The 19,695-nt window shown below is 32.5% G+C and overlaps 1 protein-coding gene across 7 annotated transcripts in view; it reads left to right on the forward strand.

Moving 5' to 3' along the window:
* The window catches only part of CEP112 (centrosomal protein 112), a 728,584-nt gene that overhangs the window by 512,137 nt on the left and 196,752 nt on the right, over positions 1-19,695 (forward strand). For all 7 annotated transcript variants that reach the window (XR_012481126.1, XR_012481125.1, XM_074260574.1 and 4 more), the window contains one exon: positions 16,309-16,398. Coding sequence is in view for 5 of the 7 variants with exons in the window: in XM_074260574.1 (XP_074116675.1) it covers positions 16,309-16,398 (90 nt within the window). In the remaining 2 variants the exon portion in view is untranslated. The remainder of the gene's footprint in view (positions 1-16,308; positions 16,399-19,695) is intronic.

A 19,695-nucleotide genomic window follows, 5' to 3' on the forward strand; every position in this document is an offset into this window, starting at 1 on the left:
CATAGTTCCAAATTGCTCTCCAGAATGGCTGGATTCTTTCATAACTCCACCAACAACGCATTAGTGTCCCAGTTTTCCCACATCTCCTCCAACATTCATCATCATTTGTTCCTGTCATCTTAGTCAATCTGACAGGTGTGTAGTGGTATCTCAGAGTTGTCTTAATTTGCATTTCTCTGATCAGTAGTGATTTGGAACACTCTTTCATATGAGTGGATATAATTTCAATTTCATCATCTGAGAATTGTCTGTTCATATCCTTTGACCATTTATCAGTTGGAGAATGGTTTGATTTCTTATAAATTAGAGTCAGTTCTCTATATATTTTGGAAATGAGACTTTTATCAGAACCTTTAACTTTAAAAATATTTTCCCATTTTGTTAACTTCCCTTCTAATTTTGTTTGCATTAGTATTGCTTGTGCAGAAACTTTTTAGTTTGATGTAATCAAAATCTTCTATTGTGTGATCAATAATGATCTCTAGTTCTCCTTTGGTCATAAATTCCTTCCTCCTCCACAGGTCTGAGAGGTAAACTATTCTCTGTTCCTCTAATCTATTTATTATCTCATTCTTTATGCCTAAGTCATGGACCCATTTTGATCTTATCTTGGTATATGGTATTAAGTGTGGATCCATATCTAATTTCTGCTATACTAATTTCCAGTTTTCCCAACAGTCTTTTTCAAATAATGAGTTTTTATCCCTAATGTTGGTATCTTTGGGTTTGTCAAAGACTAGATTACTATAGATGTACCCTTTTTTGTCCTTTGTATCTAATCTGTTCCACTGATCAACTAGTCTATTTCTTAGCCAATACCAAATGGTTTTGGTGACTGCTGCTATATAATATAGCTTTAGATCAGGTACACTTAAACCACCTTCCTCTGACTTTTTTTTCATTAGTTCCCTTGCAATTCTCGACCTTTTATTCTTTCATATGAATTTTGTTGTTATTTTTTCTAGGTCATTAAAATAGTTTCTTGGGAGTCTGATTGGTATAGCACTAAATAAATAGATTAGTTTGGGGAGTATTGTCATCTTTATTATATTCGCTCGGCCTATCCAAGAGCACTGAATGTCTTTCCAATTATTTAAATCTGACTTTATTTTTGTGGCAAGTGTTTTGTAATTTTGCTCATATAATTCCTGACTCTCCTTTGGTAGATATATTCCCAAATATTTTATACTATCGACCGTTATTTTGAATGGAATTTCTCTTTGTATCTCTTGCTGTTGGATTGTGTTGTTAATGTATAAAAATGCTGAGGATTTATGTGGATTTATTTTGTATCCTGCAACTTTGCTAAAATTCTGAATTATTTCTAATAGCTTTTTAGCAGAGTCTTTGGGGGTTCTCTAAGTATACCATCATGTCATCTGCAAAGAGTGATAGTTTGATTTCCTCATTTCCTACTCTAATTCCTTGAATCTCTTTCTCGGCTCTTATTGCCAAGGCTAGCATTTCTAGTATTATATTGAATAGTAATGGTGATAATGGGCAACCTTGTTTCACTCCTGATCTTACTGGGAAAGGTTGCAGTTTATTTCTATTGCATATTATGCTTATTCAGTTTTGATTTTTAATGAATTATTTTCTTCATTTACTTTTTTTACTTCTTTTTGTATTTGTCCAATTGAGTTTTAAAAATGAATTGTTTTGTTCTATGAATTTTTTTTTTCCTTTTTTACAAAAAAACTTTTTTTAAGGAATCATTTTTTTTCTAATTCACAAATTCTCTTTTCCTTGGAATTGGTTAGCTTTTCCAATTCACATATTCTGTTTTTCAGGGAGTTGTTTTCTTTTTCCAATCTATCTTTTAATGAGTTATGTGCCTTTTATGTCTTTTCCAAACCCTCTTGCAAAGTTTTTCTTTTCTTTTCTTATTTTTCTTCTAATTGTCTTTTAAGATCCTTTTAAATTTCTTCTAGGAGAGCCTTGTGTGGTGGGGACCAGGTTATACCACCCTTTGGGGCTTTATCTGGAGATAATCTACTTATAGTCTCCTCAGGGTTTGAAATCTGTTCTCTTTCACTATAGAAGATGTCTATAGTTAGAGATCATTTTGCCTTTTTACTCATTTTTTTTTTTTAGTTGGGATCTGCTTTTAGGCCACAGAAGTGCTAAACTTCCTCTACAGTCATCAAGACTCGGAAATGGCTGTGCTGGGATCCTACTGAGTCACCTCCAGTGCTGGGTGGGTGTGGCCAGGTCCTGTGAGACTCTGGTGCTTTGGGGTGCACACTCTTTATTTTTTGTGTTTGTATTGGATAGTTTATAATTTCTTTGCTGATCTACTAGCTTGCAACCAAGATAGAGTAGCCAACCCTGTGGTAGAGTCCTCCCTATAGATTCTCCCTGTGGAGACTGTACCTGCCCCTGGTCTGCTCAGCGTACCCTGGCCTCCATGCTCTGCTTCCCTGCCTGTGCCTAGCCTCCTCCTGTGTTTGTACCTGACCAAAGCAGACATTTTCTGGCAATCTTTGAAATTATCTCCTTGTGTACTATTTTGACAATATATCACAAATTTTGTAATGCTGAATCACTTTATTATTCTGCTTAATGAAATTATTGGTTATTTCAATTATTTGTTCTTTTACTTCCTAATTCAATAGGATTAAACAATTAGTTCCCAATTAACTTTTAATTTTTATTTCTGTGGCTCTTTATTGAAGGTAATTTGTCTTATACTCTGAAAAGGATGCATTTCATATTTCTACTTTTCTGAATTTTATGTTATAGTACATAGTCAATTTTTGTAAAGGTGACAGATACAGCTGGAAAATTGGTATATTCCTTTCCATTTCCATTCAGTTTTCTCCAAAGTTCTCTCATATTTCTAACTTTTCTAAGATTATTTCTATATCTTTTATGGTATTCTTATTTAATTATTTGTTTGCTTCTTATAAACAACATATTATTAGATTTTATTTTTAAACCATTGTGCTATCTGCTTTTATTTTATATGTGAGGTTATCCCATTCACATTCAGAATTATAATTACTTATTGTGAATTTTCCCTTCATCTTTTTTCTTCTGTTTATCTTTTTTGTCCTCTAAAGTTTGTTTTGCTTCTGGTCATTGCCTTCTTTTATCTTCCCTGTTACCACCACTCTCTTTCTCTTATCCTTGACCCCTTCTACTACCAATTGTGTAAGGTAGATATCTACTACCAATTTTCTACATTTATGGTTTTATGGATCAATTTAGACATGTTCAAGTACTTCCCAACTAATCCCTGCCATTTTCATGTCTACTGTAAACCTCTTTGTCTCTTTTATGCGAGATAATTTTCTTTCTTCTCCTTTCTACTTTCTCCCAAGGCATTCCTCTTTCTTACCTATCCATTTTTTCTTTACATCATTACAACATAATTGATTCACTTCTGCATTCTTTGTATATGAATTTTTCTAACTACCTTAATAATGATCAAGTTGTTAAAAGATACATGTATCATTTTTGCATGTAAAATAGTAAACAGTTCAACATTATTGAGTTCTTTATTATTTCTCTTTCATATTTTTTCTCTTTTTCTTAAGACTTATATTTGAAAATTAAAAATTAAAGTTTCTATTCAGTTCCGGTCTTTTCATCAGGAATCCTCTTTTTTTTTCATTAACTATCTACTTTCTCCCTTGAAGGATTATAGTTAATCTTGTTGGTAGGTTTGTCATGGTTGTAATCTTAGCTCTTTTGCCTTCTAGAATATATTATCCCAATTTGATTATTAGGTTTTCAGGCCATAATACATAATCAAAGTTTGTATAGATACCAATGAGGAAAAGATATATTCCTTTTTTCCCATTCCATTTTCTCCAGAAGTCTGTTGTGTCTTTTAAAAAATTCTATTCATCTCCTTAATTTCTGTCTTGTTTATTTTATGGTTAGATGCATTTCATGAGAGAGAGAAGGTGAGGTCCCTCTACTAGTAATTTTTTTATTTTCTCCTATAATTCTTTTAACTTTTCCTTTAAGAATTTGGATGCTATGCTACTAGCTGCATATATGTTTAGTATTGATATTACTTTATTATCTAAGATACCTTTTAATAAAAATGTAGTTTCCCTGCTTATCTCTTCTAATTAGGTTTATTTTTGCTTTTGCTTAGTCTGAGATCATGATTACTATTCCTGTTTTTTTTTTTTAATTTAATCTGAAACATAACATTCTGCTCTAGCCCCTTATTTTTACAGTTTGTGTCTCTCTGCTTCAAGTGTGTTTCATTTATGCAACATATTATAGAATTTTGGTTTTTATCCATTCTGCTATACACTTTCATTTTATGGGTGAGTTCATTAAACTTGCATTTCCCTCCATCTTGGCTTTTTCCTTCTGTTTATCCTACTTTATTTCTTCTTTTACCTTGTCCCAAATTTCTGCCTCCAATTCAATGTAAGGGAACTCCTTGAGATGATTCCTTTGACAGTAACTATCAAGAAGTGTCTGGTGCATCCCTAATCTTTCCCTCCTCTATAAAAGCTCTTTCTTTCTTGTCTCTTTTACTTTTGTCCTTGTGATTCTTCCAGTGGATCCTTTTTTTAACTACTCAATTTTTTATATCACTGCATCATAGTTAACTCATATCTGTGCTCTCTATGTATACTTCTTCTAACTTCCCTCGATTTATAAATAACATCTTTTTATATAGGAATGTAAATAATTTCTCTTTCATGTTTACTTCATATGTTTTTCTTGAGGCTTATATTTAAAAGTTAAAGTTCCTATTTAGTTCTGGTCTTTTCAATAGGAATTGAAAGTCCTAAATTAGAAATGATAACATAGTTGGGAGAAGAGTTCTAGAAATCGACATGTAGAATGACTTAAAAGCAGGAAATTATAGGACAAGATGACATATTATTAATAATGGATATCTTTAATATGGGTAATATAATTGGTAAAATTGTTGGCAAAACACAAACATTAAAGAGTTTTAGCAGACATTAAAAAGGCACATTAAGATTAAATATTAGATACTTTTACAGTTCTCTGATTTCATTTATCTAGGCAATCCATTGAATACGGTAGATTCCAATCTATCCATTCCTGTCAATTGTGTGCAATTCTTGTTTATTAATTCCTATAAATTATACAAAGTGGCATATCCAGTATGCTAGCTAGCTGTCTTGATATTGTGTCACTATCAATGGAACGTACATACTCTCACTGTGCAATTGGCTTATCTGTGAAATACTAAATAAGGATTGGATCCAATGCCAACATGTCAATATGGAGAATGTGTTGTCAAAAAAATTAATCCCCATCCTAAATAAACTAAAGCACCTGTTTATATGACCAAAAAAGTCCTCTATTACATGAAATATTTTTTCCTGAAGGATTATATTCAGTTTTGCCAACTAGGTGATTCTTGGTTATAATCCCAGATCCTTTGCCCTCTAGAATTTCACATTTCAACTACTCTGATTCTTTAATGTAGAAGCGGCTAAATTTTGTGTTATCCTGATTGTGACCTCATGATATTTGAATTGTTTCTTTTAGCTACTAGCAATATTTTCTCCTTGATATGGGTGCTCTGGAATTTGGCCGTACTATTTCTGGGAGTTTTCATTTTGGGATCTCTTTCAGAAAGTAATTGGTGGATTCTTTCAACTTCTATTTTACTTTCTGATTTTAGAATATCAGGATAGTTTTTCTTTATAATTTCTTGAAATATGATATCTAGGTTTTTTGTTGTGGTTCATGACAGATAATTCAATAATTCTTAAATTATCTCTCCTATATTTATTTTCTAGATCAGTTGTTTTTGCAGTAAAATATTTCACATTTTCTTCTTTTTTATTTCTTTTTATTTTACTTTATTGTTTCTTGAAGTACCATGGAGTCATTAGTTTCCGTTTGCTCATTTCTAATTTTTAAGGAATAATTTACTTCAGTGAACTTTTGTACTTCTTTCCCCATTTAGCCAATTCTACTTTTTAAGGAGTTTTTTTTTTTTTTTTCAATAAATTTTTGTATGTCCTTTTGCAGTGGTCCAATTGTGCTTGGAGTTCTCTTCCATGAATTTTTTTGTGTCTCATTTATCATTTGACCTATTCTTTTTTTATTGAATGTTATTTTCTTCTGTATTTTTTGTGCTTTTTTCACCAAGCTGTTGACTTTTTCATGATTTATTAATATAACTCATTTCTTTTTCAATTTTTCCCTCTAATTTGATTTTTAAAGCTTTTCTTAAAAAAGCTTTTTAAGCTCTTCCAAGGCCTCAGAATAATTCTTTTTTCTCTTTAAGGCTTTCCACATAGCAGCTTTGATCTCATTGTCTTTTTTTGAATTTTTGTTTTGTTTTTCCCCGTTATCATAGTAACTTTCTATGGCTAGGATTTTTTCCTTCTTTATTCATTTTTTTAGATCATTTTTTGAGTTTATGTTAAAATTAGAATCTGGTCCCTCTGGTTTGCAATAGTTTGCAAGCTTCAGGCTAACTCTGGAAATTGAAATAAAGTTTTCAATTCTTCTGAGATCATATGATGTCAGGAGAGACTGCTTTTCTAGCATATGTTTTTGGCTATAAGCAGCCATACAAACTCTTTTCTGCCCTGGAACTGTCACCAAGGTCCAAGCTTCTATTATTGCTCCTTCTCATCCTGGAACCTACACCTGGAACTGCATATGGGCAGTATACCAGAATTCTTCTCACAGTGCCAGCAAATGGTTCTCTGTAATATTATCAGTTGTCCAACTTCCTTACCATTCTGTTAGTTAAGAACTCTGCTAACTACTTCCCCCACTAATTCAGTGGCTCTCAGGGTCTGCTGCTGGCTTGCCAGAGTGATCTATGTTAGCATGACTATACTGGAGACAGCTCCAGTGAGGCAATCCTTTCCTGTCAACCCACCAAATTGTCTTTAGTTAGAATATTGTTTCATTCTACTCTTCTGTTGATTTTGTCACTCTAGAATTCATTTTGGGACATTATTTTGTATGGAAATGAATTTGGGAAGGCTCAGAAAAATTCCTGCCTTCATTCCCTATAACCTCTGACTATTTTCATCTCTTGCTTGAAAGCTCCCAAAGATTCTGGTGCTTCTGTTGGTACCATTTAGTCCTATGACTGGTATTTCATCCATGTAGACTCCATGCTAATTTTTACCTAAATGTCTCAGATCTGTTTCCAAAATCCTAAATTGTCTTGGGCTCAAAGGATATTTGTCTCTGCTATTCCAAAAATATTTGAGACATTATTTTTAAATTGTTTTGAGGGGATTATCAGAACTAAGCTAAGTGTTTCTGTATTTCACCATTTTAGGTCCATTCCTACAAGCAATATGGATGTAGGCTTTGTTGGGATTGTTTTTTAAATAAAAAATATTTTTCTTTGAAGAAAACAATGGTATTATTTTGACATTAACCACAGTATTTTTACCTTTCATATTAAATCAGTAGTCTAATGAGTATTGTAGCAATAACTTACATCAAAGCATAATTTCTTGGCTATAATGGTATGTTGTAACAAGAACTAAAATCATTCCCACCAAAAAGGAATTTTGCCTTATGTGAACAACAAATATATATAGTAACTTAAAACCCTAAAAGTGTTTTTTTTTTTAAACCCCAAAGCTCCATAACATTCATATAGCATAACTTATTCAGCCATTCTCTAATTGATGGGGGTTCATTCAGTTTCCAGGTTCTTGCCATTACAAAAAGGGCTGCTACAGACATTTTTGCAAATGTCGGTCCTTTTCCTTCCTTTAAGATCTCTTTGGGATATAATCCCAGTAGAAACACTGCTGGATCAAAGGGTATGCACAATTTGATAACTTTTTGAGCATAGTTCCAAAATGTTCTCCTGACTGGCTAGATTCATTCACAATTCCACCAACAATGTATCAGTGTCCTGAATCATTCTTTATAATCAGAGAATCAATAATAAAATATATATCTTGTATTTACAATTGTGCTGTTATTGTTTTTACTCTGGAAAACTTTGAACGAAAGTACTTAAAATAAAGAGTGTAATTTTAGTTGAAGACCCAATAATTTTTCATTCTCCCCCCCCCCACTGGGGTTAAGTGACCTGCCCAGGGTCACACAGCTAGGAAGTGTTAAGTGTCTGAGACCAGATTTGAACTTGGGTCCTCCTGAATTCAGGGCTGGTGCTCTATCCACTGCGCCACCTAGCTGCCCCCTCAATAATTTTTCATAATAAATTCTGTGTGTGTGTATGTGTCTCTCTGTCTCTCTGTCTCTCTCTGTCTCTGTCTCTGTGTCTCTCTCTCTCTCTCTCTCTCTCTCTCTCTCTCTCTCTCTCTCTCTCTCTCTCTCTCTCTCTCTCTGTCTCTCTCTCTCTGTCTCTCTCTCTCTCTCTGTCTCTCTCTCTCTGTCTCTCTTTCTCTCTGTCTCTCCTCTTCTCTCCCTACTTCTCACCTTCTCCACTCTCATCCCCAAGCTGCACTAGCCTCTATAAATAGTCAATGAGATCAGTCCTTGCCTCTGCTGTTGTGTAATCTTTGGATAATACCAAACGTTTATCTCTACAGTCAATGACACAATTTGCCCTTATTGCTTTGATTCAACATTTATAGATGTGTCATGAAAATGTGAAGATATTTTAATGCTTAAATTTGCAGACATTTTATTTCAGCTTTTAATTAGTCCTTTCTTTAAAAATCTTAAACAAGAAAACATTCAAGATTTGAAACTAAATTGTATTAGAAATGTCATTGACTCTGTTTATTATGTTGAAATAAGGCAATACTACTTGAATCTCCAATTACTTGTTTCTGGAGTGACCACAATTTTGTCTTTATAATTAGTCATTCTTTACCTAAATCGTAGAGATTGATTGGGTTTACCTTTTATTTACTGTGCAAAATGTCAAAGAAGGAGGTAGATTTTAACTATAACAAATTTCAAATTATTAGTATTTTTTAACAAATCAATCTCATTAGTGCAAAAGCTTGCTCCCATACTTTCTTCACTTTGTGGAGAATATAGTGGAAAGAAACTTATAAATTGTGTCCATATTTTGATTTATGTGCTGCCTTCCTTGTTCTGAATGAAGTACTGTTTTTGTTTATCCTGTTAAAATTTAAAATATAATTTCACTTTAACAGTACTTTTACTATAAATGCTACAATTTCCTCTAACTAACTTTTTAATACTGAGTTATGTAAAATTTAACTCTACCATTGATTCAGATCCAAAGATTGCTTCTTTTTGTTTCATGACCAAAACCCAGTTCTAATCACTGTCTGCTCCAGGCCTGGAATTCTCTATCCTCTTACCTCCAATTACTGACTTTTCTGATTTCCTTCCACTTATATAGGAAACCTTTCCCATTTCTCCCTTAATGATAATGCCTTCCCTTGGTGAATTATTTCCAGCTTATCCTCTCAATTGCTTGTCAGTACATACTTCTTTGCATGTTGTTGCCCCCATTAAACTGTGAGCTCCTTGAGAGCATTGTCCATCTTTTGTCTTTGTATCATCAGTCCTTAGTGCAGTACCTGGCACATAGTAAGTGCTTAATAAATGTAGATTGACTTAATATAACACCTGTCCCTCTTCCAGTCATCATTACTGGAAAAAAAGACTACAAATCAATTAGCAGATAACCATCACCAGCATATGAAAATAACTCAAAGCTTATGTACTGATTTTTTTCTGGAAGAGTAACATATTCTGCTTATACAAAGGGATGTGTATTATTAATAGCAATAGGAAATTTTCAAATTCAGAAATTCTGTAGAATATAAACTTTTTAAGCATAGGTTTGCTTCTGTATTTTTATCATCATCTAGTACACAGTAGGAGACTTAATAAATGTTTGCTGTATGTGAGCATGATTAAATGAATGAATGATTATTATATACCAGAAAAACCCTTTCCTCATTACCTGCATTCATTTTTCATTCATTCATTTAATAAATATTTATTAACTTAACAAAAAGCTTTCCCTTTAATAGGGGAAAGACATAATGTAAGTTACTTTGAGTGGAAATTTTTTGTTATTTGGTAACAACAGAGTTTGTTTGCAATCAGTTGATTCAGAGCTATGTTCCTGAAGTTTCTATTTAATATCTTATTGTCTACAAACTGCTTGCTTGAAGTTAAATTATCAATGATAGCATTATTAAGTGTGGTGTCAATTTTTTTTCTGCACCAACATGGAAGCAATTAGTACTTTTAAAGGCATTGGGATTCAGACACATTACTAAGACAGTGTGTTTTTGCCCTCACTTTAATTTAGATTAATAATTGCCATGATATAGTATGCAGTTCCTCTTTTTTTTTTTAATTGTAGTATGTCTTCTTTGGTGAAATAAAGCTTAGTATCTTATTTACATTTTTATATGCCTGGGAAAGTTTAGAATATTTGCCTTGGAAAGCAAAATATTTCATGTCATTGTTCATAGATCAACATAAAGCACTCTTTAAAATCAAGTGTAATGCAGACTTTCAACAAGAAAATTATTGTGCAAGATTTAAAAGCCAGTTTAATTGGGAGAAGGAAAAGATTGTCTTTTCAATGGTGATTCAAATTAATAGCATACTAAGAGAAGACATTAATTTTGTACTCTGAGCAATTTAATTGTTCAGAATTTGCTTTAATTTACACTCATACTCTGATGTTGGCTAGCAAATTCCCTAATTAACCAATTTTTTCTTGCAAACTGGAAAAATGTTTCTTTGTATATCCAGAGATATTAGAAGTTTTTGCCATTTCCTTCTCCAATGGAGTAAGACAAAGAGGTTAAATGACTTAACCAGGATCACACAGCTAGTTAGAATCTAAGCCTGTATTTGAATACTTCCTGACTCTAGGCACAGGCTCTATCCACTGAACCATCTAGCAGTTTAACCTAAGAGGAGGTACTCCATAGAAACAATTAACTGGTACAGTGGATAGAGTGCTGGGCTTGAAGTCAGAAAAAGCTGAATTCACAGCTATCCTTAAATATTGTGTGAATCCAGGCATTTTACTTAACTTCTGACAGCTTCAGTTTCCTCAACTGTGAAATGGATATAATAGTAGTACCCACCTGTTGTGAAGTTCAAATGAAATATTTGTAAAGATCTTAGGACAATAAACAAAAGGTAATAGGAGCTTATTAAATGTTTGTTCCCTTCCGCACCTCCCTTCATGGACTGGTTCATTATTAAGGATTAAATGAATTCAGTTTTAAGGTCTTTCTTCTAATTCTAAGATTCTTGTCCTGAATTATGATGTAAATATTAATGTCTTAATACTTATAGTTTCAAAATTCAAAAATGGTGTAAATATTGTCTTACCTTAATTCATATATAATACTTTAAGGTTTAAAAAACACTTAATGTGAACCTGTTAAAGCAACTAGTTCAAGAATTATTATCCTCATTTTACAGATGAAAATATTGATCACCCAAACAAATTAGGTGACTTGCCCAAGATCACATAACTAATAAAAGATAGATCCCAAGCTTGAACTCATTATTCTAAATCTAAGAACAGTTTAATTATTCCAAACTATCAAAATATTCTTGAGAGGATTCTGAGAAGATGGTGAAGATGGTGAAGTAGGTCAGAAAATTCCAAACTCTCTAGATTTCCCACCATCACCACCAAACAAGATAAAACTGCTTCAAGTCAAACATAGAATTGTTTAAAAACAAATAGGAGTCAGGGCTGAACTGTGGTCCTCTTTGGATAATATGAGAAGAGCTGAAAAAAATAATAACAGTGCTATGAGCCAGAACTCTGAACTTAAAACAAGGATTCTTATAAGGTACTAACTAAATGGAATTGATGAGACTATGGGTATCTAGTTTAGCATGGTACTTAATAGTTCTCTAAGTTCAGTATGATTGATTTAATCTTATAACAAATAATGGATTCCTGGTGATATAATGATTGGTTTATACTCAGTGTAGAGCATATAAGTCAAACTCTCAGAGCCAAGGAAAGAGATTTCATTTCCACCTCCAGTCAGGTCCTGGAGGGACTGAGAGAGCTTGGTTTCAGAGTTAGGGAAGAGCTGAAGCACAAGCCTTTGGACTCAGATTTATTCATCCCATCTCACACCACCTTGGTGGCAGGCTCTCCTCCAAGAAATCAGAAGGCCTCTAAGAAAGCTAGCTGAAGCCCTAGGCAAGAAGACAAGATTTTAAGGGCTATTCTTGTGGTGATTACTCTGCTGACAGGAAGACTGCCCAGAGACTTCCAGAAAAACTGAACCAAGAACATTACAGTACAGTAGGAGGTTTCTCTTTCTGTGAAGTGTAAACACCTCCAGACTAGCTCCACTGAAATACCAAGGGTAGCCCTGGAGTTTATTAGGTTGGGAGATAGCTTCAGCCCCAGCCACAGGAACTTTCACTTCCTAGATAATGTGGGGAGTTGGGTATCTGAGTTGGGGAAGATTGAAGGAACTTCTACTGATAAGTACTCCAGGCCTGGCTGGAAACATAAGCATAACTGGATTATCTGAAACCCATGATAAAAAAATAATCTTGATATAATAATACAAGAATAATTTTTGAAAATTGTTCTGAAGTGTTAAAACAAGAAGGAAAAGTAGAAATACAAAAAAATCCACCAATCACCACCTAACAAGATCTTTCCTATGAGAAAAACCCACAGAAACATCACTGCTAAATTTCAAAACCTCCAGATCAGGGAGAACATTTTACAAACAATAATATTACACAACAACAAGCAATTCAAATATACTGGATCAACAATTAAAATTACACAAAACTCATCAGTGACTACATTAAAAAAAAAAAAACAACACAGATTTTGGAATATTGTACATCAAATATTAAAAGAACTATGTTGATGGCCAAAAATCATATCCAGCAAAACTGACCATAATCCTGAACCAAAAAAAAAAAAAAATGCACATTCAACAAACTGCCAGACTTTCAGGATTTTACTGCAAGAAAGCTTGAACTTAATGGAAAATTTGACATAAGAAATATAAATATCAAAGACTAATTTCAAGGCACTCAATAACGAATGGAAATGTAAACCATATGTCTAAGATTATCATTAGTTATGGGTAGTTCAAAGGAATGATTAGAGTAGAGCTAAGTAGATGTGGCTCTAAAAGGTAAAATCATGTAGGACAAGGTAAAAGCAATAATTATGTTACGTGAATGAGATATAAGAACTGACACCAAGGAACTAAATGAGGGAAGAGGGCTGGTAGTGCTGAAATCAGAAGTGGATTAAAGAGGGAACAATAAGTACATATTTAGAAGGGTACAAAACTCTTCAAAAATTATAAAGAAATAAGAGGGAGAGGGAATAGCATAAGGGGATATAGAAAGATATGCAGGTTAATGGGAATAGGATAAAGAGGAAGGGAAAAGGTAAGGAGAGAGTATAAGGAAGGGATCCTGGGGAGGGGCAATGTTAAGTAACAGCAAAGCAAACTATCAGATAAAGTAGAAGAGTCAGCAGGGATATGAAACAAGAGATACCCACAAATACAATAATAATGATCGGGATTATAATTTATTAGGGAAAAAGTATGGGATGAATCATCATTAACCTTAAAGTTAAAGTCAAAATAAATTCAGTCATAAGAGAAAAATAGGAAAATTACATTATCAGTCATATTAATATTGTTTTAGATTATTCAAAACAAGTAGAGAGTATAAGGTTTAATATTGCAATGGCATAGCAAATAATGAGTTGATGGATTTAGAAAAATATGGAAAGACCTGAACCTAAGAAGGATAATATTCACCTTTAGAGAAAGAGGACAAACAAGCAAAATACAACCTTACATAGGTATGTCTGTGTGTGTGTGTGTGTGTGTGTGTGTGTGTGTATGCATAGGTGTATGAATGTGTACACACACACACACACACACACAAATAAATAAATAAATCCATCTTAATTATAGCCTTCTTGGGGGAGGTAGAAAGGAGGAAAGAAAAGGGAAAAAAAGAATAAAGTAAAAAATGCATAGCAGAATACAAAAGACAATTTATAAGAAAGCAAAGAAAAGAATGGACAGTCATGAATATAATGCCTGGCACTTGTTACATTTTGGGCCACATATACAATGAAATATTTATGGAAACCAAATGGCATTCTAGAATTCCATATTAATATAATTACCATGTCATTCCTTTTGAATGGTAGAGAGCTTCACTGTCAAAGAATAATTATGCCTAACCAAATTGATTGATAATGAAAATTATTTCATCTTCCAATTTTTTCGTTTGGTAAGATGAAATCAGAATTCTTTTTTGCTTATAAACCATATATTTCATCCATAATCCAATTCAATATAACATTTATTTAACCTCTATTATTTTTATAGCATTTTGGTGACATAAGAATAAATAAAACTTGATCTTTGGCCTTATGGAGTTTACAATCTAGCAGAAAACATAATGTATGTGTGCAAAACAATGTCATAAAATGAATCACAAGACAATCATAAGAAAAGTTCTAAATACATATAAAATCCATCTTTTGTATATATATATACAGAGATCCCCACTGGGTTACAATTTGCATTTCACAAACATAAAACCCAAATGGTAATCTTGACAACTGAAATAAATTTTTCAAGTGATTGTTATTAAACATGAACATTCTTTTCAATCCTTTAATTTCTCTGATTTGCTGATTTTCTACAACAGATGTTTGTAATTGCTCTATGCTGGATAAGGAAGTTTTATCAAATTAAATAATGTTAACTGACTGAAAATATGGTAAATCAGCATTGCACTCACTGCTAGTAGAAATGATTGATAAGCTCAAAGAGAAATTAGGAATTAAAGAAATTTCAAATTCTTTTTTGGTTATCAAAGTCTGCTTTGGATGAATATTTTGGTACGACTTCACACTCTAATTGTTTTTTGAAAATACATTTAAGTGGATCCTGAATCTTTTGAAATTATTTACTTTTCATTTTTGTCATTTCAAAATATGCAAATTCTTCTCTTCATTTAATCAATCTTCTCCTTATCTGTGCTTTCCTAGAGTTATAGAAAAATGCAAGCTTTATATTTTTATTTTAATTTTTAAATTACTGCAAATTCATTGCAACTTATCATACATATTATATATACATATATATGTATATATACATATATATGTATGTATGTATGTATATATATATATATATATATATATGTCAGCCAGGTACACCTGTTTGAAAGAGACATGACAATAAATATTTTACTTTAGGAAATAGAAAATTTCTGGATTCTCCCTAATCTTAGTACTTCCTTCTAGATATATTAACATGTATTTCTTAATTATTTCTCAACTTCCATGTCATCTCCATTGTTTCATAGATGCTTTTATAAGGTCATAGTATCATCAATTTAGAACTAGAAATCATCTAGCCTAACTTTTCATTGAGGAAACTGAAACCCAAAGAAGTTTAGGATCTTGCTTTAGGTCACACAAGTAGCAAATGATAGAACCAGGACTTGAACTCCAGTCTACTATTTCCACTGCAAAAAGATCTCACATACTAGTAATTAAATTAATATATATTAAAAATCTAATAACTCATTAATGCTTAGCACTCTTTCTCCTCTCATTGCAGAGGAAAGGGACTTCATAGAAGTGGCTTTACACATAACAATACAAAGGAGGAATACATGTAATGTTTACATAGTAAATAGTTTTGTTGTAATTTTATCATAATAAATAAACAATAATAATTATCATAGTAACAATACCTAGCATTTACAAAGCACTTTAAATCCTTCACTTTAGAAACAACCCTAGAAGGTAGGTGTTATTATTATCCTCATTTTAGGTGAGGAAACAGACATAGAAAAATCATATGATTTGCTGAAAGTTCCACAGCTAGTTAATGTCCAAGGCCAGATCTGAACTTATGTATTATTGACTCCAAGTCCAATTCTCTGTCCCTTGAACTACTTAGTTACCTTTTATATAAAATGAATACACTTCTGCTTCCTTTCTATAATAAAAGAGTTCTTGGACAGAATAAATGGAAAATATTTAATGTTACCATTTAGCTGAATTGACAGAACATTTTGGATAGGTTCAGTTTTTATAAATCAGTTTCTATTTTAAATGTGTTATGGGTACTGACTGCTTAAAAGAAGTCTATGATAAATCTATATGTAAGTAAATAACCCTTTTGTAAAACTAATTGTCAGCCCTAATTTAACTGTTTCACATATCTTTATATATTATATTTCCTTACAGTAGGAGAAAGCTATACAAAAGCTTGTCATTTTCATTAAATTGAACTTTTAAGAAATAATAAAGATAGGAAACAATAGAGCTATAATTTTTTTTATCAGGTACTTGCAAACTCATTCTCTAGTTTAACATGTTTGTTTTTTTGGTTCACTTTACTTTAGGCTTTACAAGATGAGCTGGAAAGCCGAAGCATTCAGATACGCTCTACAGAGAAAAAGCTACAGCACCGGGAGATGGAATCCCAGGAACAGGTAGCTTCTCTTCTTTTAGTCTTTTCTCTTTACTATGCTATATTATATGTTTTTACCTTACTTTTAAGATATACTTTTTAAAAGAAATAGATCCAAGTTATTTGTGCAGCTAATGATAAATCTCAGTTTTCAAGTCTGCTACCTCAAAGAACCCAATATGGAACCAGGCTAACAAAGTTTAAAGATTAGTCCAGAGCAATCATAACTGAGCCAGGTTGGAAGCAGAAATATATAGAGGAAAAACTAGAGCAATTCAGAAACCAAGAGTCAAGTGTCTTCTACTTTTCCACTAATTCCTCTATGGATACTAGTCCAAAAACATTTTATCATCTGTTTTATACTAATAGCCACTCTAATTTATGAGGACCTGCCAAAGTGTGTATGCAAAATTTTGGAGAATCCAAAGTTACCTCCATGCCATAATAAAATATTAGAAGAAGATTTCATTGGAGAGTTCTTTCAGGTAACCAAAGTAACAATAACATCTTATAACCTTGAATGGGCAGAGAAGAATAAAAAAGAAAAGAAAAGAAAAGAAAACCAAAAAGATGACCTATTTGACTTCTGAAGGAAGAATCTGTAAATGAAAGTGCCTAGAGAATTTAAGCAGAGTTTTATTAGCATTGTTACTGAAACCTATCTTATTCAAGACTTACCTAAAACAATTTTTTTGTGCAGAATTCTAATTTATTTTTGGTTGGTTTTGTGTAAAAAGAAAGTATGCTTTTGGTAGCTTATAGTGCTTAAGATCCTGGGATGATATTTCAAATCCTCCTGTTTTTGTTTAAAATGATTTATAGTCAAACTGGTCTTAATTTATACTTCTTCAATTTGGTTATGGATTTTTAAGTGTATTTTTAGTGTAGAGAATAAAAAATGAAGTAGGGGAAACATCTGATATAAAATAGAAGTTTTTTTTTCAATACTCAGGATTTTCAATAGACTTTTAATTTTAAATGTTTCAATCAATAATCTTTTTATTTTCAAACTTGAGGGGTTTTTTTTGATAACTTTTATAATGACACTAAAAAGAAAACATAGTATGGCAGTTAAAGAACCAGCCTCAAGTTTCTAGTTCTGGCTCCAGTACTATTGTCTATGTAACCTATGGACAAATCCTTTAATTTCTCAGTACTCCAAGCAACTTTCCAAGATATTCAGGAGAAAAATTGTTAATTTACACTAATTCTTATACCAATGAAACCAAATGCACAGTGCCAACAATTACAAGTTGTATTATTAGAAGGAGTTTTCTCATTTGGGAGTCCCTATATCAGTGAAACCAGAAGTCCAAGTCCCTGTCCCTATTTATTTAGTATTTATGCTTTTGTGTATTTCTCAGAAGTACTTAAGGAGATATGTGTTCCATAAGGTCAATATGGCTCTTATTTTCTGACATTCCTTAGCTTACTTTGTCAAAGAGTGCAAAAGAATTGTGAAAAAGCATAGCTCCTCTTACTAGGCTCTTGGAACCCCCAATATAATAGTACTACTATCAAGTAGAATTGAGCATAAAAATTTGAAGCCTTGGATCAAAGTTTCTTTTTTTTATTATAGCTTTTTATTTACAAGATATATGCATGGGTAATTTTTCAGCATTGACAATTGCAAAACCTTTTATTACAACTTTTCCCCTCCTTTCCCCCACCACTTTCCCCAGATGGCAGGTTGACCAATACATGTTAAATATGTTAAAGTATAAGTTAAATACAATATATGTATACATGTCCAAACAGTTATTTTGCTGTACAAAAAGAATCAGACTTTGAAATAGTGTATGTACAACTAGCCTGTGAAGGAAATCAAAAATGCAGGCGGACAAAAATTAAGGATTGGGAATTCTATGTAGTGGTTCATAGTCATCTCCCAGAGTTCTTTTGCTGGGTGTAGCTGGTTCAGTTCATCACTGCTATATTGGAACTGATTTGGTTCATCTCATTGTTGAAGAGGGCCACATTCATCAGAATTGATCATCATATAGTATTGTTGTTGAAGTATATAATGATCTCCTGGTTCTGCTCATTTACTCAGCATCAGTTCATGTAAAGTCTCTCCCAGCCTTTCTGAAATCATCCTGCTGGCCATTTCTTACAGAACAATAATATTCCATAACATTTACATAATACAATTTACTCAACCATCCTCCAATTGATGGGCATCCACTCAGTTTGCAGTTTCTGGCCACTTCAAAGAGGGCTACCACAAATATTCTTGCACATACAGGTCCCTTTCCCTTCTTTAAAATCTCTTTGGAATATAAGCCCAGTAGTAACACTGCTGGATCAAAAGGGTATGCACAGTTTGATAACTTTTTGAGCATAGTTCCAAATCATTCTCCAGAATGGCTGGATGTATTCACAATTCCACCAACAATGTATCAGTGTCCCAGTTTTCCTATATCCCCTCCAACATTGTGCATTATGTTTCCCTGTCATTCTAGCCAATCTGACAGGTATGTAGTGGTATCTCCGAGTTGTCTTAATTTACAATTTTCTGATTAATGACTTGGAACATCTTTTCATATGGCTAGAAATAGTTTCAACTTCTTCGTCTAAGAGTTGTCTTTTCATCTCCTTTGACTGTTTATCAATTGGAGAATGGCTTGATTTCTTATAAATTAGAGTCAATTCTCCTATATATTTTAGAAATGAGACCTTTATCAGAACCTTTGACTGTAAAAATGTTTTCCCAGTTTATTGCTTCCCTTTTGATCTTGTCTGCATTAGTTTTGTTGTACAAAAAATTTTCAATTTGATATAATCAAAATTTTCTGTTTTGTGATCAATAATGATCTCTAGCTCCTCTTTGGTCATAAAATCCTTTTTCTTCCATGGGTCTGAGAGGTAAACTATCCTATGCTTTTCTAATTTATTTATAGTCTCATTCTTTATACCTAGGTCATGAACTCATTTTGACCTTATCTTAGTGTATGGTGTTAAGTGTGGGTCAATGCCTAGTTTCTGTCATACTAATTTCCAATTTTCCCAACAATTTTTGTCAAACAGTGAGTTCTTATCCCAAAAGCTGGGGTGGGTTTGTTAAACACCAGATTATTAAAGTTTTTGACTGTTTTGTCCTTTGAACCTAATCTGTTCCACTGATCAACTTGTCTATTTCTTAGCCAATACCAAATAGTTTTGGTAATCTCTGCTTTATAATATAATTTTGGATCTGGTATAGCTAAGCCACATTCATTTGATTTTTATCATTACTTCTCTTGAAATTCTTGACCTTTTGTTTTTCCATACGAACTTTGTTGTTTTTTTCTAGGTCATAGTTTGTTGAGAGTCTGATTGG

The sequence above is a fragment of the Sminthopsis crassicaudata genome, chromosome 4 (genome assembly GCF_048593235.1).
Source record: "Sminthopsis crassicaudata isolate SCR6 chromosome 4, ASM4859323v1, whole genome shotgun sequence".
NCBI classification, from domain to species: Eukaryota; Metazoa; Chordata; class Mammalia; order Dasyuromorphia; family Dasyuridae; genus Sminthopsis; species Sminthopsis crassicaudata.